The 22547-nt window shown below is 42.1% G+C and overlaps 2 protein-coding genes across 7 annotated transcripts in view; one reads left to right on the forward strand and one right to left on the reverse strand.

Moving 5' to 3' along the window:
• The window catches only part of HPS3 (HPS3 biogenesis of lysosomal organelles complex 2 subunit 1), a 35310-nt gene extending 25684 nt beyond the window's left edge, over positions 1-9626 (forward strand). The window contains exons 12-17 of one of the 5 annotated variants that reach the window (XR_014023103.1): positions 458-643; positions 1109-1297; positions 2688-2795; positions 5370-5576; positions 6198-6292; positions 8795-8931. Coding sequence is in view for 2 of the 5 variants with exons in the window: in XM_081302436.1 (XP_081158562.1) it covers positions 458-643; positions 1109-1297; positions 2688-2795; positions 5370-5576; positions 6202-6292; positions 8795-8922 (909 nt within the window). In the remaining 3 variants the exon portion in view is untranslated. Of the gene's footprint in view, positions 1-457; positions 644-1108; positions 1298-2687; positions 2796-5369; positions 5577-6197; positions 6293-8794 lie in introns of those variants that run through there. The other 4 variants (XM_081302436.1, XM_081302437.1, XR_014023104.1 and 1 more) reach the window with 4 other exon arrangements.
• Positions 2802-22547, reverse strand: part of CP (ceruloplasmin) — a 47369-nt gene continuing 27623 nt past the window's right edge. Inside the window, exons 12-20 of one of the 2 annotated variants that reach the window (XM_081302435.1) lie at positions 21998-22205; positions 20384-20523; positions 18694-18822; positions 16381-16487; positions 14741-14957; positions 14167-14306; positions 12694-12856; positions 10301-10511; positions 10026-10088 (exon numbers count right to left, since the gene is read on the reverse strand). In XM_081302435.1, the coding sequence (XP_081158561.1) occupies positions 10495-10511; positions 12694-12856; positions 14167-14306; positions 14741-14957; positions 16381-16487; positions 18694-18822; positions 20384-20523; positions 21998-22205 (1121 nt within the window). In that variant the 3' untranslated portion in view covers positions 10026-10088; positions 10301-10494. Of the gene's footprint in view, positions 4224-10025; positions 10089-10300; positions 10512-12693; positions 12857-14166; positions 14307-14740; positions 14958-16380; positions 16488-18693; positions 18823-20383; positions 20524-21997; positions 22206-22547 lie in introns of those variants that run through there. The other variant, XM_081302434.1, reaches the window with a different exon arrangement.

A 22547-nucleotide genomic window follows, 5' to 3' on the forward strand; every position in this document is an offset into this window, starting at 1 on the left:
GTGAGCCCATAGCCTGGTAACCTGTGCGCGAGGCTTCTGTTCTTGTTGCCCGACTCTGCTCAGATGCCCACAGTATGACTGGTCTCTAACATGAAAAAAGCTGCTTTTTTGTGATAAAGTGAAAACATTAGGGCATCTGCTTTGAAGAGAAGCCTTCTAAGAAAATAAATTTTCTTTCCATAATTTTGAAAAAACTTTAGTTTTTTTTCCCAAATTAAGTAGATCTAAATGGAAAGCTCTACAAAACTTAAATATCTCAAACATTAGTAGCTTCTGTGAGACAGTTAATGATGTCCTTCCTGAGATAGAAACTAGTCTTTGTAGTTAAGAAAAAACCGTGATTAAAGTCAGTTATGAACAACCCAGCCCTGACTCCTGAGTGTGCCAGGGTGTGTCTGAGGACGCCTGACCTGAATGAAGGGCACACGTCGTTCTTAAATTCCTTTTTCATCTGAAGATGAAGTTGGCGTGTGGCTTCATTCTGGAACCTCGGCTGCTGATTCAACAGAGGAAGGGACAGATGGTTCCAACCCAGCTTGCAGCGCACCTGAGAGAGACGCAGCCTGGCTTGCTCGTGGCTGCAGTCCTGGGCTTGCAGAAGAACAACAAAATCGGAATTGAAGAGGCTGATTCTTTCTTTAAGGTTTGTCACGTTAAAAATGTAATGTTTCTGGGTGGGGGCTGTGGCTCATTGGCAGAGCCCTTGCCTCCCACGTGTGAGGCACTGGGTTCGATCCTTAGCACCACATATAAATAAACAAAGTATTGTGTCCATCTACAACTAAAAAATATTTTTAAAAAGTAATGTTTCTGATGGTTTGATAAAAATCAGTGGAAAAGGGGAAGCAGAATAAGAGAAGTGAGTTTTTCGTTGGTTTATTGAAAAAGCAAATCTAATTAGTTTACATTAAAGTGTAAATTTATGTAAGTTAACTCCATTCTTGCAACCTAGAACCTGTTTCTTATTAAAAATGTCTAAACATTGTTTGTGTGCGAAAGCTGATTGTAAAGTGTTAATCAGGTGGCTCACGTGAGGTGTGATAGCCCAGGGGTGGCTTGGTCAGTATTGTGTTCACCTAGGGCATGGCCTTGTTTCACTGTTTTCAAGGTGCTCTGTGGTCAGGACGAAGATACGATTCCTCAGCTCTTGGTAGACTTTTGGGAAGCTCAGTTAGTGGCCTGTCTCCCAGACGTGGTACTTCAGGAACTCTGTTTCAAGCTCACATCTCAGTACATCTGGAGATTGTCTAAGAGGCAGCCTCCTGACACCACCCCGTTGCAAACATCAGAGGATCTGGTAAGACAAGGGCATAGTACCTTACATTAAGCTCATATTGCACATTATAATAATCTGCCGCCTTATTTTTAATGACTCAGAATAGTGTTCTGTTACTAGATATTTAATTAAGCTGGAGTTAAAAGTACACTTAAAACTGTCTTTGACTGACGTTGCCCAGGTTTTAAATAGTTTTACACTCCAACAAATGTCCCTGCTGCTACTTTGTTAGGTACTGGCAGTGACATCTCGGTAGTCAAAGCACTTGGGAAGGACCTTTCCCAGAACCACCAGGCCTGTTCCTCCTCAGCAGGGGTCATCAGTGAATAGTGGAACAGAGAAGGGACCTCTGTGGCTCTCCCTGGTGGGAGAGGAGCTTCAGAAGGCCTGGGCAGGAGGCTGCCTCACTGGGCATGCTCCTGTCAGGGGCATAGTCCAGGCCTGCAGCATTCCAGGCCACCAGAAGAGCCCTTCTACTCTCCTGGCTCCCTCCCTTCCAGCCCCTTTGCCTCTCATGGATGCCATGGCTAATGTGGGGTCACAGAAAAAGTCACCAGCTTCTTGAATAAGGGGACCTCCATGGGAATTGTCTTGATAACTGATGGATGATGTTTTGCCTCTCAAAGTGTATTAATGAAAATTATTTCCAAGTTTCCTTTAAATCTTTTTCAGTATAATTAGCTTAAGGCAGTTTTTTGTTTTGTTTTGTTTTGAAATTTTTGCTAGAGAGTACCTCCTTGGAATATTTTTTTAAAATATTTATTTTTTAGGTGTAGATGGACACAACACAATGCCTTTATTTTTTTGTGGTGCTGAGGATCGAACCCGGGTTCCATCCGTGCTAGGCGAGCGCTCTAACACTGAGCCACAATCCTAGCCCCAGGAATATTTTTTTAAACATTTATTTTTTACTTATAGGTGGATACAGTGTCTTTATTTTACTTTATGTGGTGCTGAGGATCGAACCCAGTGCCTCACGTGTGCTAGGTGAGCGCTGTACCTCTGAGCCACAACCCCAGCCCCCCTCCTTGGAATATTTTAAAGTTCAAAATTAAGGAAATATGGGGCTGGGTTTTAGCTCAGTGGTGGAGCACTTGCCTAGCATGTGGGAGGCACTGGGTTTGATCCTCAGCACCACATAAAAATAAATAAATAAAATAGATTGTGTTCATCTACAACTAAAAATTATTTAAAAAAAAATAAAATTAAGCTTATTTGTCATGGAAGCAGTAGGCTGAAACTCCTTTTGGGGAAGGCAAAGCACTTGGGAAAGACTTCCTGTTCCTAGGCTCGTGTGTACCTGACCTGTGATGTGGCAGAGGGTTAACAATCACTTAACTTTTTGTGAGCGGACAAAGGAAGGTTTTGTTTTGTCGTTAGGTGTTTATGATAAATTTCTTTTATCTTTTAGATAAATGCCTGCAGTCACTTTGGCTTAATCTACCCGTGGGTTGATGTCTTGATATCATCTGATTCCTTGGCTGATAAAAATTACAAAGAAGACCTTTCAAAATTACAAGTAAGTTAAAATGCCTCTTGTCCTTTTGAATACACACACAGCAGTACAGTGTAGGTTTTAAATTTGGTAAGATGTCAAGTGTCCCTTTAATCCATGGATCTATATAGTGAGCCTACTCAGGGGCTTTGGCAACACTCCTGCCTCTGCCTGGAACTGCAAGCTCTGCCAGCTGAAGTGACCACTATTCTCATCTCCAGGGTGCACTTGAAAACACTCTAAATGAAAGTGTGGCAGATATGATGTAGTGGTGTTTTTATGGATGTAATCCAGTTTTAGCATGACTGACACAATTTAGACTGCTCACACTAGTTCATAAGAAACAACTCAAGGTAACCAGTTTACCTGGCTTCTAAACACATCTTCAAAAACTAGCACCATGGTTAGACACCGTAGATCCTCCCATGAGAATTCTGGCCCTGACAGTATTTCCACTGGAATTGAGAAATGAAGTGTGCATTTCACATGGTGGATCAGGCTGGGCTGCATTATTTATGATTTATTTAACACAGTTCAGTGGCCCAGGGACTGATTATAATTCCCACAGTTGTTTTCTTTGTCTGTCCAATGTAGCTTGCCCTCAGAGAAAAATTAAGATTTCATATTAGTAATTCTAAGTTTCAAATTCAGCAGAACCGGCAATCCAGGACTCTTCTTACCCTTGAGGCCTGAGAGTTGGAGCCTGCTAGTGGCCAGTCCCTGGGCATTGCTTCTCGTGTTCTGTCTGCCTGATTTATCTCCATGTTTTCCGTCTCCGAGCTGAGAGTCTTGTGTCTACTTTCCTTGTAGCAAGATCTCTTTATGCATTTTCATTCTCTGGTCGACCCCTTTCTGCTTTTGAGTTTGCAATCCCTGATTTAAGCTCTGGAAACTGGTGTAAGCATGGTTATTGATGCTACAACCAAATGTCAAATTGGGCATAGAGGTTGGGGAAGGAAGCTCAAGAGACCATATCGCTTATATTCAGTCTCCAAATAGAGCTGTGTTTTCCTTAGAGATGGAGTTATTTATAGTCCTTAAAGATTTTGTCTCTTGTGACAAAGAGACTTCTTAGCCTCAACTTTTGTTCGTCACATGAGCATAGACTGTAAATGTGGTGGGCAGCACCGGGCCTTGACCTCCCACAACATACACAGTAATGACATATTTGTAATTGTATTAAATGCCAGGTAATCAAGGACCCAGTATAGAAATATGCCCATTTTCTTCCATATAGGGAGATCCTATGAGTGGGTGATTATTACCTTATTTCATCTTTGCCATTTTATTGTTAGGAAATTATTCAAATGAATTATTTATTAAACTTGCAGAAGAAAAGATACCAACCTTATTTTCCTGGCCATTCTTTGGTAGATATTTGGAATAAAATAATCATGCTAACTGTGAACAGATAGTTCACATTCCATATTCTCTCATAACTCTGAGAAGATGCTGTAGCAAAAAAAGATACAGGGAGGAGAAATCAAGACATGACTATTTCTCTTACAGAAGATGGGGAAATGAAGATTATCTTGGTGGTACAATAAAAATACTTACACATTTAAAAAGTAAAATACTGCTAAAGTTGCTGAATAATAATATCCTAGTAGAGTTCTCAATACTGAAATACATGCTTCCTGACATTCAGCTTGTGGCAAATGGTGTCAATTTATTTATTTTATTTTTTATTTTTTTTGCAAATGGTGTCGATTTAAATGACCAAGTTCTAAATAAGTGCTTTAGCTTTTTTATATTAAATTTTATACTAAATTTTATTTAGATTTATATTAAAATTTATTATTTTAGTGTATCCTCATTATAGAAAATTTGGAAAATGCAGGGAAGTATGAAAAGAGAACAGAAAGTAAGCTTTGCCTTCCCATCCAATTAGCTGATGTGCGTTTTGATGCAGGGCCATGCAGAGATACTTCCATGCTGCATATACCTGTGTGGGTAGTACAGAGCTGGGCATGCTCTGAGCATAATCTCAAAATGAGGTTTTCTTACTCATCATTTTATCATGAGCACTTTCTCCTTAACTAGCCTTTGGAAACGTCATTTTGATGACTATCTAAAGTTTGACAACATGACTGTACCATTATTGACTTAACATCCCTCCTTGTTGAATTTTTGGATTTCTTGTGATTTTTTTGGTTTTGAGAATATGCTTTGCAAGCAACTGTCTGTTAATTATTTCTTTAGGACAGAGTCCTAGAAAATTCCTATCAGTCTTAATTTGCTGTCCATTCAAATAAATGAAATTATTTTACTTTAAAAGTGATAATTTTCTGTTAAACAAATCTTTATTTTTTTAAACTGGAGGTACAGATACAAAATATTTAACACTTCAGCCCACTAAGATTTATTAAATAAGGACTGTATTCATGTGTTCTTAAATGGCGTCCTCCTTCTTCTTTTTATGATAAGTGAGGTTTGTTGCTTTTATTTTCTTCTTTAAGAGAATTCTGAGAATTCTGGCCCTGACAGTATTTCCACTGGAAATGAGATATCATCTGATTCCTTAGCTGATAAAAATTGTAGGTCGTGTTTTAGTGTCTGGATGCCTTGCTCCATAACATTTTGCTTTTCTGTTCCTAGTCTCTTATCTGTGGTCCTTCATTTGACATAGCTTCCATCATTCCCTTCTTGGAGCCACTCTCGGAAGACACTGTTGCTGGCCTCAGTGTCCACGTTCTGTGTCGTACTCGCCTGAGAGAGTATGAGCAGTGCTTGGACACGCTGCTGGAGAGATGCCCACAGGCGGTCATTCCATATGCTAATCACGAACTGAAAGAAGAGAACCGGGTATAAGCTTTTGGATTCTCTTCTCAGGCTTAATCGTGAGAGCGTGCGTTGATAATCTTGTTGCCATGTGTCTGCATTACAGGGACATTTGTGACTTCATAGGGCCGCATGAATCCAGTGAACCTGGGTTTTTAAGGGCGTGGGTTAGATACTGTTAGATGCTATTAAAATGCAGGATGATGATGATGATGATGCATTGGCATCTTTGGAAACCTCTTGTTTGGAGATTAAATAGGTGATTGCTTGAAGATTTGGGAAACATAATGCATGATGGGAAAATATTTTCTGAGTGATAAAGTCTTAAGTTTGGAAATTAGAAGAGTTTTAGACTCTAGTATACTTTTTCTTCTTCCTTGTCACCTAAGACATGGTAACAGGACATGTCTAGGCTTCTTCTTGAAAACAGCCACGTGCATGGGTGCATATCAAGTTTTGAAGCTCTTTTTTTTTTTTTTTGGTTTAAACAGAAGACAGGCTGTGGATAATAACTCCTTTTATCATAAAATTGAGTTCCTTAACCAAATGATGTAATGGTGCCCCGTGCCTTCCTGCACAGTCTTTTCTCATTGGAAAGCTAAGTGTAAAATGCATCAAACTAAAATTGATTCATTTTTTTCTAAGATAGACTCTGTGGTGGAAAAAACTGCTGCCTGAGCTTTGTCAGAGAATAAAATGTGGTGGAGAGAAGTATCAACTTTACCTGACATCACTGAAAGGTAAAAGTACTTTTTTGACTTGATCGTAGACTTTAGTTTCAATTTTAAATTTGCTGGAGTCATACTTTATCTAGGTTTCTCATGGGAATTTTTCAAGCTGGATGAAGAAGTCTTGCAGAATCATTTGAAGACATTTTTAGCATCTGTGTGCCCGGATCACATTTGATATTCATTTATCTCTTCTACTCACAGAGCTGGTATTTTAAGTTAATCTTTTCAAATGCTCAACAAATTATTACAATTATAGAAATTCACAACTTCATGAAGACAATTACATCTTTTATTAATGATCTGAGTGTTTAATTAACAAACACAATTTTAAGTATTGAAGAAGGATGAGTTCTTCCAGTGTTTAAAAGTTGAATGTCTAAATCATACAGTTTTTTACAGCATAGGTTGTCAATTTGAATTTTCATCATTCATACATAGTCATTTATCGATCTTAACGGACATATCATTTTCATTTTCTATGTTGTTGTGTGTTAATGTTACTAGTTATTTGTTGGCCTGACTACAAAAGTCATGTCTATGTTGATTGTAATGCACATGAAATATTAGAAATCGACAGTGTTGGAATTATATTTTCTAGCTGAGGCAATAGATTTTTAAAACATTAGGCAGAGCCAGTGGCCATCAGATGTTGTTTTTCTGAAGATCCCACTTAGTAAACGTTGCACGTTTGTGATAGGGGAAGGAGGAGGCTACCTCCCACCAACTCTTTGTCTTCTTCCCTGACTGCTTTGATTTTCAGAAGATGGAAGTGGCAGGTGTCTGATTGCTTTGCCCCACTTGCATCAAAATTAATCACATAATTAATCACTATTAATTAAGATAGTTTTCACGTGGGTGGGTCACTTTCCCACCTTCCTGCAGATGTCCCCCATTTTCACACCTCTGCAACAGTGTTATCTAGTCAAGCCTCTTTATGGCTCACATCCATGTGCTTTCTTCCCTAACTTACCCATAATCGTTCCTCCAGTGTGTGCTCTTGTGTGTGATTTCCATCATTGGATTGCAGTGCCTCAGAGCCGGCACAGCGTTCTGTGTGCATTTCATGGTGTGCACTCTGCTCAGCAGCAATGTGCTTCTCCCACAGGAAATATCATGTAGCTATTTATTGATTGGAAGGGGAGGTACCTGAAGACCTTCCATTCCATTCCTTAGAGGTGTTCCTGTTGGCAGCTAAGCACACTAAGGGCCCGGATTTGAGTCTGAAAAATTAGAATTGAGTTCTAGGTGTGCCACTTAGCGAGTGACCCAGGGCAAGCCAGTTTTTTAATATCCCGGGACTGATGAGAAGTTCCAGAGTCACTCTAGAGTGAAATGTTGGGCAAAACTGCAAGAGAGTGAGGTTGACAAGTAGGGACAGGGACTCCTAGGGTGTGTTGGAGCTCCGATTTTTCTCTCTACTGCAGCTTTTCCCAGCCTTGGCATTTTGAGGGTTGGGAAATTGTCTGTTTGTGTGATGTCCCCAGTGCACGTGAAGATGTTAAACAGCAGCATCCTTGCCCCTGCCTGCTGAATACCAGTAGCACTGCCCCAGGAACCACAAACTAAAAACACGTTACAGATGAGGAAACCAGGACTAAAAGGATTAAGTAACTCCCTTTAAGTCACTCACCAAGTAGGTGGGTTGACATCTGGATTCCTTCCCTAGACTGTCTGATTCCAGAGCTAGGGATCTTCCACATGGCTCCACCGCACTTGTGAGTTTTCAGCAAAAACAGCAGGAGGCTCCTCTGTGTGACCATGGTTAAGATTGCTGAATGTTGGGCAGATGCTTCTAAGCAGCTCTTATGTAGAGCAAGCAGTGGGCACACGAGGACACTTGGGAATGGCCTGAAGTGCGCACAGGGCCAGAGACCAGGAGGCATTTATGGGGAACACTGCTCCTAAGCATCACCCTTCTCTCTAGAAGAGGGAAGTGCGTATCTTTTAACTAGTAATACAATCACAAAAGCACACATTTACCTTTACAAATACACTTGATGAGAAGCCCTTTGTGTTTAAAATGTTCACTGGAGCACCTTCCTTTGCAGTTTATGAAAAAGGCACATTTGTACTTATTAATAATGTCACAATATCATAATGGAGAGGAACTGATTTAGGGCAGTGGTATCCAACTGGAAATGGTGTTTTCTTGCCTGGCAAACATCCGATGTATATTTCCTTCAGGACAGTGCTAACAGCAGGCCATTTTCAGATATTCACATTTCTCTTTAGAAAACAATAGGAACCTATTGAAAAACAACCTAGTAATCCAGCAATGAAAGAGGAACTCCAGATCCCATGGGGCTGATATAAAATCAACTTCAGAGGAGTCTAGAAAGGATGTTAGAAGTTGTTAAAACCACAAAGTCGTCTGTGGACTTAGGAGACTGTTCTCTTTGTAGTTGTAACATTTTGTCTCCTGAACCAGCTTCTGATTAATCGAATGAGTGATTAAGAGACTTAGATTAAAGATGGGCTTTCCATTCTAACAGGTTTTCTTTCCCATAACAGAAGTGCTTTCCATCGTTGCTGTGGAACTGGAGCTCAGGGATTTCTTGAATGTCCTCCCAGAAGATGGCACTGCTGCATTCTTCTTGCCCTATCTTCTTTACTGCAGTCGCAAAAAATCACTGACTTGAAGTGTCTTTTGAAAGTAGCACATGAAGCAGCATTTTAAAAATTCATTGCCAGGTACAGATACAAGCAAAGGTATTTTTTTTTGTATTTTTTACATATCTCAGATTCTTTCAGGGTGCTTCATGTAGTGGGTAACCACTAATTTCTAAATTTATAACCTGAATCCCTTTAATTGCCCAGAATGTAAAAGAGCTTCAAGACATAAGAATTCTTCAAGGAAGCCACATATTTAAAAGTGGATACTGATTTTTATTCCAGAAAACACCACCAATTTCTTGTTCTTGGAGACATGACAATCTTTTTCTATCCCAGGAACACTAGAGGAAATGTTTTACAAGTTTATTTGAATGTTACTTTAGAGCACCAGAAATTTTATCTTCTGGAATTTTCCAGATTTTTCTATTGTGTTACTTTCAAAAAATAATAATAATTTTCTCTTGAGGAAGATGTAAATGTTTTGCCACTGTAAAAGATTTCCAACTTTATCTTCTTGTTACTTTTAAATCCTGTGCTGTTTCTTTCTGCATCAGATGAAGTAAATATTCACAAACCTCACTTCCTGTCTGGATGTTGGCATCGTTTGTTGAATGCATGCTTTCCAGCCCAAGCCTTGTATCTGTTTCCTGTTGATGTATACTCCTGTTGCTCTTGCAGCTGGAGCATTTGTGACAATAAAGCATTGTATCATGATAGTCATGTCTGTCTTCTTTTTTAACCTCTTGTGAAGGAGTTTTGAGTCCAAGTTCAGCTCATTGAGAGTGTTCACTGAATCCAGTTGAGACAGTACAGAAGTTCTGCTTGCCCACTGCCTGGCACAACCACGTTCTGAAGCTTTTCTCCTGGTGGCAAGGTTTCAATATTTTATTAAGTTTGTTTTTACCTGGATTTGACATAGGCATTGTTTCTCAACTTCACCTTTCCCAATTCCAGGTAATATCCCTTGACCATCTTTTCAAGGGTTCAACAAAACTCCAATTGGCATCTTTTTATTTTTGTTTTATTTTTCCTTCTTCCTCTGCAGCTTGTACCTGCATGCCCACTGGCTCATTAGAAACGATGTCAGCATTGATGGGAAGGTGATGATTGGGAACATGTCAGGGATGCTTCATGTGATCCTTTGAGGACCACCAGGACAGCTCTCTGGTCATAGATTTTTTTTTTTAAACATCTTAATGGCCTGTTGATCTTTTTTTTTTTTTTTTTTTTTTTTTTTTTTTTTTTTTTTAAAGAGAGAGTGAGAGAGGAGAGAGAGAGAGAGAGGGAATTTTCAATATTTATTTTTTAGTTCTCGGCGGACACAGCATCTTTGTTGGTATGTGGTGCTGAGGATCGAACCCGGGTCGCACGCATGCCAGGCGAGCGCGCTACCGCTTGAGCCACATCCCCAGCCCTGTTGATCTTTTTTATCTGTAGCAGGCAACACAGTTTCCCCCATAGATGCACAGAATTTTATGTTTTCAGTCTTTTATTAATGTTTATAGCCATTCCAAAGTAATGTTGTATTTAACATGTTCACATACATTGTTATGAATCTTTTTTAAAAAATTTTTCCACTTATCACCAAATTATTTCTTTCAGCCAGACTTGGTTTCTATAGAAAAAGAAATTTTAAGACATTATTTAAAATAGTGTATTTTATATGATTAAAAAATTAGTAGATGGTACTTTAAATGTATTCTAAGTTTAAAGTAATACTTTGCTTAATCATTCTTAATTTGTTTATATTTTCTACTTTTCATATGTTTAGAAATCTCTTATTCTAGGAATGATTAAATTAAAGAAACATTGCTCCCTACAGGATCCTTATTAATTATAAAGGGACAAATAGTAACTTGACTGTGCTGAAACCGGGTGGATACCACCCTAACCAGTCATTTCAAAGGTAACCTCACCCATAATGTGACAACTCAATATCCCATGCCTCCTAATATGGGGCATTGAGGAAAAAACAGCAAGTTTCTGTAACAGGGTCACCAAAAATACAACAGCACAAGCACCAGGAGGCACCAGACAGACTGAGATGAAGGGTGGTGGGTGCACTGACTGCCCTCTGGCCTTCCAAAGCATCAAGATTGTGAAAGACAGGGTCTGAGAAGCTGCTGTAAGAGAGGTGTCAGGGGGGCCTCAGGGAAGTGGCAACAGTGCGGGGCATGAGTGGCGTTCCTTGTTCTGTAAAGAACATGGTTAGGATGATTGGTGAAATTGGGAAATAAAGCTGTGTAGAGCATTCACATTTGGGGATCTGGATAAAGGGCGTTTGGGAATTCTTTGTCCTACTCCTGCAGCTTTTCTGTATGTCCAAAGAAAGTTCATGAAATTTTGTGTCATTTTGTGAATATGTGAAATAGTCACCAAGCACACTATTGTGTTAGGTTGGGGTACTTGGCTAGCAATACAAATATCCAGCCCCTGTCTAGGGAATTTCAAACCAAGTAAGTTTCTCAACCTGTGATCTGCATCTGAAAGGTTATCTATCATAGAAAAGTCACAGTGTAAGAAAAGTACCTTTTACATTTGTCACAGGAGGTCCCTGTGTGCTGCTCAGGGTGGAGAGTTGGACTACAGTAACTGACAGGATAGACAACACTCTCCCTAAGGACTTCTCCTTTGTGGAAACAGCCATCTCCAGGTGCATGACATCACAGTGGGATGCTCTTTTGTGTGGTTTACAGGCAGGCAAGCGTTTTTTAAAGACTATAATTTTTTTTCTCAGCCTTTTTAACTTTTTGCTTTGTTTAAGTTATTGGCTTATCTTCTATCGGGTTCTTGCATTATTACTAAACACTCTTTATAATAAAAAGAACTTTCATAGAAGAAACTTTCATGGCAGAAGGTGTTGATATAAAATCCTGGAGCAGAAATTAAACTCCATTTGTACTAAGGATTAATCTTTCAGTGACTTAAATTTTCAACCATTTATATATTTCCTTTTATCCTGGTTTTGAGAAGGAAACGGAGTTGTTTTCTTTACATAATTTCCGCCTGTTGAGTTTGCCATGTCCAATTTTGAACCAGGAAAGACCAAAGCCTGTAGCCATAAGGCAGAAATTTCACTGTTTGTACACTTTGTTGGTGTATATACATTAAAATTCTGTTCAGTTTCCTGCTGTGGTGTGTGTGTGTGTGTGTGTGTGTGTGTGTGTGTGTGTGTACTCATGTAGTGGAATTGCTGCAGGAATTGGGGGACAGGGGATTTAGCTTTTGCATCTTTCACAATCAGTGATGCCTTCCCCTCTCCCTGGAAGCATAGAGGATGCTCCTCTGTCCGATTGGCTGTTGGAAATTATGTCGGTTTTTTTTGGGGGGGGGGGTTCCCAGACTTCTCTTAAGGATGATCTATTACTTAGAAAAAAGTGTTTTCCTTTAAGAAAGAAGTTAAAAGTTGTGCTTTGGTTTTTGTTTTGCAGTGCTGGGCACTGAATTGAGGGCCTCATGCAGGCTGAGCAGGTGCTCCACTGCTGAGCTACACCCTCTGCCCAGAAATTAAATTCTAAATGTGTCTTCCATAAATCATGGTTCACTTCTTGGTGAATGCCTTATGTCAGCTTCAGGGACAATTATACTGCATCAGATTGGGACCAGCTTAGAGCCTATGTGCTGTTCAAGTGCTGGCTATCAGGAATTGAGCCGTGTAAATTCCTGCCTGGAGGTAGAGAAGGAAGAAATCAGGGCATAAAATTCACAAATTCTTCATATTAGGGGGAGTATTTAGGCAAAAAGGCCTTTTATGTATCATGAAATATGACTTCTAGAATTTCCAGCTGCATATTTACCTTCGTTGGGTAGAACGGTATATGTGGTTTCCATCCCAGCATGAATGTGGTCGGTCACATGGCAGTGGAGTAACCAGATTCCAGGAGTTTGGGGAGACATTTCTAGGGTTTGGTACGTCCCAGGGAAAATGTCAAAGACATCAGAACTATAAATGCCCCTGTGCTTAATTAGAAAAATGACAAACATTACATAATGTACTAAGAGTTGGCCCAGTCTTGCACTGGGGAACCTGGGGGTGTTAGAAAAATGGAATGAGTCCCTGCACATCTGTGTTTAATCCGGACTGTGGGATGTGTGGTCTGTGTGTTTCTAGTAAGCCCTCAGCACCATGGGCCATCAAGTGGGTGCAGAAGAAAGATGAGATGGTGTTGGCCCAGCTCAGGATTGCTTGTGGCCTCCTGCACTGTGACTCTGGCCCACCTCTGTCGGAGCACTTGAGCTATACAGAGGAACTAGGCTGTGGCCCGGCAGCCCCAACCTCGCTGTAGCCTGAACCTGCTCTAGACCATCTGTGTATGAAACTCTAGGGCAAGGAGGATAGTAATGGAAGAAGAAAAGGAGGCTGATGAAGACGCCCAGGCCAGGGCCAGTCCAGGCAGAGACGTAACTGGAGACAAGAGTTGGGTGTATTTCTACAAGGATAGAATCAAAAGTCCACTAGAAATAGATCATTGTAAAACAAAATGCAGATTATAAATGGACTTTCTGCAAGGTGCTTTTTTAGTAGTTAATACATTTTCTACATTAACTCAAAAATTAAAAAAAGAAAGAATATTATAAAAGGGCCATTGGTTCCTGCTGAAATCAGCACTTCACTGGGTCGAGAACAGAAGTAGGATTGTGGTGGAGGGACGTTGCTTAACATCTGCCCGATGACCTTGCTCACCCAGGCCTTTTAAGATTCAGAACTTTGAACAGCAGGGCAAAAGTTAGGATGGTCCTGACCTCTGCTCTCTGGCTTATTAGGGGAACACTCCTGCCCTCTCTGAGAGAAGCTCCACTCAGATGCCTTACTGAGCACTGTGTGAGCGGAACGCCATGAAAATTCAGTAAAAACTTCAAGGAAAACTCAGGTTAACAAAGACCAGGGTATCAATTGAAATTTCTGTACCTTTTACTCTTTGAAACTTTCTTTTTTTTTTTTTTCCAGAACCCAGGGCCTCACACATGCTAGGCAAACACTCTAGACTTCTGAGCTGGATTTCTAGTCCTTTTGTCAGGTTTTGTGTGTGTGTGTGTGTGTGTGTGTGTGTGTGTGTGTGTGTGTGTATGTGAGACAGGGTCTTATTAAATTGCCGGCCTTGAACTTGACATCCTCCTTCCTCCACCTCCCGAGTGGCTGGGATCACAGGTATGTGCCACCATGCTCAGATGAAACTTTGAATTTTTCATAGATACATGTGAGGAAAGATTTTCCCTCTGTGAAGCCATATTCAAACAGAGCAAGAAGGAAGACCACCAGTGGCTCTTACCTTGTAATGGAAGCTGTGGCCGTGAAAGTGCACTGTGTGCAGGTCTATCTCATTGCCCATCCCCATCAGGTACCAGTTGACCTCATCTCCCACGTGCATCGTGAGGCCTCGCAGGTTTCCGAACATTCTCCCATTAATAGCTGGGGAAAGCACGTGAATGCATGTTACCTTGTAGAATATTTTAAACCGATAGGTATTTCACAGATAATATGATATTAGATGAATGGGGGGAGTCTTTTGGATACAATAGAATGCATTTCACTACAAATGAAGGAAATGGATATTTTAAGGTCACTTATGTCACACTAATGCTTCTCTCATCACCTTGCACTGAAGAAAGCCTTAATCCTACTTATGGATTTTATTAAAAGGGAATGAGATTTTTGGAATTGGGAGAAAAGTTAGTAAATGATTTTAAATATAGTCCCCTTCAATAGAATTATCCCTCACAAAGTGAGGAAAAAATAGTTTACCTAAAATGTAATAAATGAATAGTCTCCAACCTAATTATAGTTGAAAGAAGCAAAGGGTGAAAATGAGGATATTTGTTTTAGAATAATGTATCGTACTGTACCATGCATTTTATTGCTTTCTATGAATTCTTCGTCATCTTTTTTTACTCTCTCGGGGTGATCAGAGTATGTTTTGATGTTGTCATCTAAGTACCAAGATTCATTCTCATCAAATACTAAAAACAGAAGGGAGAATTCCAGTTTCTTTATGGGATTGAATACTTTCAGGTAGTGTCTCCGACAGACGATCAGTGGGCCAATCAATCCGCTGTAGAGATCCTGGGGACGAGCAGAAACTTCGGTCATTCTGGAATATAGGTCAGGTTTCAGCAAACTGGGGTCTTACCACCTTTGACCTCAGGAATTTGGGGAGGACCCATTTAACTAGTAGACTTGGCCTAACGTGATGATGCCAGTTTACTGACTTTGCAGTGAAGTGGTTCAGTTGGAACAGTGGTGAGCAGCAGGGTGGTTATGTGAGTGGTATGGAAGTAGAGATGTGCATAGAGGCCAAAAATTAGCTCAGCTAATGCTCAGTGATTTAAAAGAATCCTAAATGAACAGTGTGGGCTTGTTTACACCATGGGCTCATGAACTCATGAATATGAGCCACACTTTAGGCCACTCACTATAAATCCATGGAAGAGTGGGCAAAGCTCCTGCCCTCTAGGAACTCATTCTAATAAAGGAAACAGAAATGGAAGAAATGGAGTAGACAGGGGAGTAGTGTCAGCTGCAGTGAAGAATGATGCACACAGGGAGGGAGACCACCAACGCCACGTCAGTGAGCAGTTGGATTGGGCTGGGCGTCTGAAATGGCAGGATAGGTCTTGAAGGGTCTTTGGGCTGAATCACGGTAGAGAACTTAAGGTTCTGTCTTGTGCATCATTGGAAACCACTGAAAAACTAGACAGAAAATGGCAGCAAATTTGTTCTAAGTCATTTAGGTGAAGCGAAGGAAGACTTGGAGGGGAAGAGATTGGACGCTGGAAGGACATGGTGTAGTTGAGACAAGTTTCAAGAACCTGAGCTATGGGGATGGAGAGAAGGAATGGATTGAGCTCTAGGTGGGGGTGGGAGGGTGAATGGTCTGGGTGAGCCAGGGAGAGGCAGGTGCTGGGTAAGTCAGCATCTCTGCACCAGATCTGTGGCCTGGGTGCCTGTGCTGCTGCTGGTACAATGGAACATGCAGAAGGAGGCCAAGGACCCAGCATTCATGTTAGAGTGGCTGAGTGTTAAGGCCCTGGGGGAAGCGGACCAGTATGCAGCACCAAAACTCAGAAAAGATTTGGACTAGAGATTTATTTCTACAAAATAAATATTTGAACAAATGTTGAAATGTTTCATCAAACAGCACTTTCAGCTACTCTGTGAATGACTGCTGAGATCAGCTTTTATATTATCTGGTTGGAAAGAGTGCTGAAACCATGTACCGGCTCTTTGAGTTCAACATATTTTCAAGCCAAAAGGGAAATAAAATACAACATTGATCGATAACTTACGTTCTATAAGTATTCTCCATAATCGGCAATACTAGGCTAACTATAACTATCTTTACAAACAAATAAACCAAACTAATATAGATTGAATACTTATTTTCCTGTTTAACATAGAACTTGAGCACAGGAAAACACTCACCTTCCTTCAACTGTGTGTCTATTTGGGGGGGTTGTCACAAAACACCAAATGACTTAACATTTACCTTAACTTGATCCACAGTGGAGTAGTAAACCCATGGGATACAGGGCGAATCCTCTGTGCCAGCTCCAGATCTTTCTGGGATTTTCCATATGTAAGTGCGAATTTCACCTAAATTAATCAGGAGTTAAGCCTTGATAGTAGTAACCCAGGAACTGGAATGCCAGGGTAATACTACTCAAAACTCCTTGCAGGCATTTAGTTTTAAGATTGACTGTTAGATATATTTCATGTCATTTGTGTGTGTCAACTAGGAACTAACTGTTGATGATACACTTGCTGTCATTCAGATAGGAGGGGCTGTTCCAGTATCCTCATTTGAAGAAGCTTTACAAACTCCTCTTAGCTTGAAATGTTTCCCTCACATGCCAAATGACTGTCCTGCAGGGGCAGCCACATCCCTGGGGTCATGTCTGTGTGTGACTGTCCTACTCAACTCCCTTGGCTCTGTGCAGCCCTCCTCTCCCCCTCCTCCTACCACCTGCTCACTGAGCTTGGGTTCAGGATCAGCCCCCCTACTCCTGTGCCTCCGACTTGTCAAAGTCCTGCTGGCCTCCTGTCTTGTCTCATCTGTCTCATCGTAGGCTCCTCTGCCACTCCTGTCCCATGCAGGGCATAACCATATTCTGATCCTCCTACCTTGCCAAACCCTTACCCTCTTCCCACATTCCTAGGATCTTCTCCAGTCCCATCTCCATTTCCAGTCACCTCAGGGCTTCCTGGGTCACTGATCCTGGACCTGAACTTCCCCCGTGCCCTCTACCAATCCTGACTGTGCTCTTTACTCACATATTTAAAAATGCCATCGGACTCTAACCTGCCGGAGTCCTGCAGACCTTTACTAGGCGAGTAGGCTAGACCTGAGCATGGTCTTGAGGGATGTGGAAGACTTCTTCCTGTTCTTTAACTATTCTTATGTCGAAATTTTATTGTAAATATAAAGTGTCGATTCACCACCTGAACACCTTACTGTCGCCTCCGCTTTTACTTATTGCTTTTACTTAAGGCCCTTCCTCCTTCCACGGCCCTCTTCTTCCCGTGGCTGATGCTCAGAACCTGAGTCCTCCCTGGCTCTTCTCTTCCCCACACTCCCTCTTGCCCCCTTTTTGGCTACTTTAGCAGCACCTTGAAAATCAAACTGGTACCCCAACTTCTTACCGTTTCAGCTGCTCTCCTCTGTTCCAAATCACGATGATTTGGTAGAATTTTTACCCAGATTATCAAACAAGTTCTTTCACTGGTCCCTGATGCTGCCTTTGCCCCAAGAGTCACCTGCCCACCTATCAGCCAAAACACCCCCTAAAAGGTGTCAGTCATCCTTCTTCTGCTCAGATCCTCGCACAGGTGTTTAGAATATAGACTCTCCATCTTAGTCATGGCCTCCTGGCCCTCCCTCCTCCGTCCCGCCCCGCTGTCCCTGCTTCACATTCTGTCCCTTGCTTGCTTGGCTCTCACCTCTGGGATGCTTGCTGTTTTCAGGCCAGGCACACTTCCATCTCCCATCTCAGGGGCCTTGGTCTTACCCCACAACTACCTGGGTACCATTGCCTTGTGCCATTTAGATGTCCCCATCAATGTCACCTCCTAAAAGAAGCCCTCCTGATGGCCCTAGAACATCACCCAGACTCCTCACCCTGCTGGGCCTTCCACAGCAGTGCTTGCTGCTCCCCTTTTAGCTCCCTCTGATCTGCTCACCTCCCGGGGAAGAGCGGGAGGACCACCAGGGCAGGGTTTTTTGTTTTTTTTTTTTTAATTTCTGTTCCCACTAAATTTGCAAGAGCAACTCTGCAGAGCAATTATTCCTTTTCTCGTCTGGTGTATTTGAGCACTCCCTAATGACTGAAAAAAAAAATGGCATTTTCCTAGAAGCCAATTTGATAAATAATGGAAGAAAATATCTTCTGAGCTAGGTCATGCCAGGTACTGGACTAGATACAGGGGGCAGTTAAAATGCCAAGCAGCAGCCTCTGGCCCTGCTGACTCTGTCTGGGAGACAGGCCCACACACCTCGGCCACACATAGTGGGGTCAGTGCCACCTGAGGCATGCCCTAGCTGAGCTTGGGGGAGCATCTGGGACTCCCCTGAAGGATCTGCAGCTCTGCAGCCCCTTCCTGTTTCCCTGTTGGCTCCTTTGCCCTGGTAGGAGCACATGCTTGGACACCGGTGCACATGCAGACACACTCCTCGTGTCCCCTCTGAGCCCCCACCTCCTGCTTCACTTCCTCAGGTCACACTCGTTTGGAAGAAATGCCTGTGTGACAGTAGCCATCCATGGAGAGGCTGCCGTGTCCCTAAGGTGCTCCTCCCTGTGAATACCTGGCAGTGTTGGAGTCACCATGGGGCTCTCCGTTTTCACCCCGTGGGCATGTATGGAGTAGGGTCTCGTTGCCATGTTTTTAAAGACGATCTTGACTTTGTCTCCAACATCTGCATGAAGCTGTGGGCCTGGTGAGAGAGAAAGGAAGAGTGGCTTATTCACCTGCTAGATGGAGACTTCTAACTTAGTAATAAAGCCGAGACCAGGTGACTTTCCCAGCATGAGGCCATCTCTGATCTCCCCTGTGACTTTGAGCGAGTACTAGCATAGATTTACACCTGTACCAGAGGTTCTGGGGTAAAAATGCCAGCAATGGCTTCCAGGAAAGATGGAGACCACAGTAAAGCTCTTACCTAGAGTTCCAGGGGTAGTGCCTCATCAGGGGAGCTGATGACAGGGGTTCATCCTGTATTACTCACCGTCCTCTGGAGACCATGGTAAATCTCTTACCCAGAATTCTAGGGGTAGTGCCTAATCTTGGGGAGCTGGTCCCCCCAGGGGTCTTCCTGAGTGTGAGTTTAGGACAATTCTTATTTGAGAGGATGGGCTGCTCCTCCCCATCCTGCCCCCCAGCCAATCCCAACCATTTCCTGTCTGGTAGAATTTCTGCCATCCGACCTCAATGCCATTTTCCTCTGGGGGTCTTGCTCTAGGGGCTGAGGATAACCAAGCCCCAGGGAAACTCTGAGGTTGGGGAGAGAGGGGGGTGGAGGTGTCAGGTGGTTTTCAGATCATTCCCAAGCCTGGTGTGGTCAAGTCGGGCATTTTGTCTTCAGGTGGCTCCTGACCAATCCAGGGCAACTTCTCCATTGCCTGTGCATGGTAACACTCGCTTTTCCATGTGTGGGGGTGTTCTTGTAATTAACCATTTACATCTTTTTTTTTATTGGTTGCTCAAAACATTACAAAGCTCTTGACAAATCATATTTCGTACATAAGCTTCAAGTGAGTTATGAACTCCCATTTTTACCCCAAACACAGATTGCAAAATCACGTCGGTTACACATCCACATTTTTACATAATGCCATACTAGTAACTGTTGTATTCTGCTACCTTTCCTATCCCCTACTATCCCCCCTCCCCTCCCCTCCCATCTTCTCTCTCTACCCCATCTACTGTAATTCATTTCTCTCCTTGTTTATTTTCCCATTCCCCTCACAGCCTCTTATATGTAATTTTGTATAACAATGAGGGTCTCCCTCCATTTCCATGAAATTCCCCTTTTCTCTCCCTTTCCCTCCCCCTTCATGTCTCTGTTTAATGTTAATCTTTTCTTCCTGCTCTTCCTCCCTGCTCTATTCTTAATTTAAAAATTAAATGGCTCGGTGAGAGAGAGAGAGAGAGAGAGATAGAGAGAGAGAGAGAGAGAGAGAGAGTCTGTGGGATGGGAAAAAAGGGAGAATTGGGGTAGGAATTTCATTAGGAAGCAGCTTCTTAGGAACTTCACCAAAACTGCATTAATCCACTTGATAAATACCAAATACATAAAAGTTCACCAGTATAAGCGATGATGCATTATTTCTGACAGAAATGAGTAACATTTTATTATCCATACTTTTCAATAAGCATAGGCTTCTCTTTTACTGAATAACCTTTTATTTTGATTTGAATAACTGTGATATATGAAAGGCAAATAGAACTCGGGGACATGGTCTGCCACCCCTCTGACAGGAGGCATGTGAACCTACCTAGAATCCCCAGGTGCTCTTCCTCAGGTTTTCTCTCCACTGGGACTCGGAAGGTGTTGTCGGTGTATTGCTGGTACACAGCTTTCTTGTACTTTGAGCCTATGTAAAACTCCCCCTTATCTAGAAAGGCATTGGAAACACTAAAAAAAAAAAAAAAAAAAAAAAAAAAAAAAAAAAAAAAAAAAGACAAACAAAAAAACAGGTATTTGTTTGAATGAAAATGGAATTTGTATTTAAGTTTTAAATTTTGAGTAAAAGTATAGTTTCATTGAAGTAATGTGGCAGTTTTTAGTCATTTCCCAACCCAGTAAAAAACAAACAAACAAACAACAACAACAACAAAACAAAACAAAAACAAAAAACAAGGCTTTAAAGCTAGACGTGTGTGGCAGACAGCACACCTCGCCATCTGGGTGGCATCCCTGATCCTGGCCCTCACTTTGCCACTGGCTACATTACCTCCAGCTCGTCACGACCTGTTGGAGCCACGGTTTCTTTGCCCCTAAAATGAGGAATTCAACAGATCATCCCTAGGTTTCCATGCCGCCTAAAGCTGTATGAGTCCAGATTCAGTCAGTGATGGGATCTCAGGCTAGAAGCTGCAATGGCACCTTTTCCCGATCATTCCCTGTTCCTAAAATGTTCATGGCCACCTCATGACCCCTATATATAGTCTTTTTGTTTTTTGGTACTAGAAATTGAACCCAGGATTGCTTATCCACTGAGCCACATCCCCAGCACCCCTGTGTTTTAAAATATATTTTATTTAGAGGCAGAGTCTTTTTGTGTTGCTTAGGACCTCACTAAATTGCTGAGGCTAGCTTTGAACTTGTAATCCTCCTGCGCCAGCCTCCCAAACTGCTGGGATTACAGGCGTGTGCCACCACACCTGGCTTGCATAACTTTTTAACAATTTAATCCCAGTCACCAAAATAACCTTTTATTCCACTGAAAACCACAGTTGCCATCATAGTCAAACTGACCAGCCCGCGCTGCCCACCACAGCTCTCATCCACGAGAGCCCAGTCCTCAGACCAGATCATCCAGACGGTGCAAGATGTACTTGATATAGAGGAGAGCACAGTGCTTACTAGGGGTGCCAGATGATGCTGCTTGGAACGGGTGTTGGAAGCTCTGGTAGCCATCTTTCACTTCATTATGCACACTAAATTTATTCTTATTTTTCTATACAGCACACATCGCTAATGGTTTTGAACCATATTTTCCTATAAGTTCTTGGGAGGAAAGAGTTCCTAGACTGCCATGAGGCATTTAAAATACTCTTGCATACCTAACAGTTTTAGGAATACAAAATGGGCTAAAAGTGAAATTTGGAAAGAAAAACAAGCAGCCAATAGTTGGTAAATAAAGCTAACAGTGAGCTCTGAATTTGGCCTCTAATTTTGTTTTAGTTTGAAAATAAATAACAAGATAATGGAAGTTTTCCTCATGAGATAATTAAGCAGCAATAGATGAGGACAGGTTCTTAGGAGGCTTTTGTTGTTTGGGTTGGTATTGCTGAACCCAAGGGCTTCTTATTCTAAAAGTTGGTATCATTTTCCTCTGGTAGAAAACCTAAAATCACAAAGTGGAAATGAAAGCCTGGCGGGTTACTTTAGCTCTTGTAAGTGATGCAGCTCCTTTTCCCATGCCCTGTGTGGCGAATAATCCCATTCCACCTCCAGGGCTGCCACGTAGTAGGTTCTTTCATTCAGGTAGCCGGTGAGATCCTCAGACTGCTGCGTGCAGCTGCTCACAGTGTATTTCTGCTTCATGCCACCTGTGTAGTGGTCAGTCGTAAGGCACTCGACATCAAAGGTCCCTGGAGTGGGAGAGAGGAAAAGGTGGCTCCCTACCTTACTCCAAATCCATGCCAAAGCCCTTCTTGTGACCCGGTTAGAGGACGTGACCCCCACTTCTGATGGCCTCACCTGCTGTTTACTCTATTGCAGGCCCCTTAGCTGTTCTTAGAAGAGGTTGGCATGTGCCCATCCGGATACCCTTGCACTGGCCACATCCCCTGCCTGTAACCTTCTCCCCAGATATCTACATGGTGCATATGCTCACATTATTCAGGTCTCTCCTTAATTGTCACCTCCTGAGGGAATCTTGGCTCCTGCTCCACAGGTCGCCATCTCCTCCTTGCCCTAGTCTTCTGCCCGTA

Source organism: Spermophilus citellus (assembly GCF_964194105.1).
Source record: "Spermophilus citellus genome assembly, chromosome: 7".
In the NCBI taxonomy this organism is placed as follows: domain Eukaryota; kingdom Metazoa; phylum Chordata; class Mammalia; order Rodentia; family Sciuridae; genus Spermophilus; species Spermophilus citellus.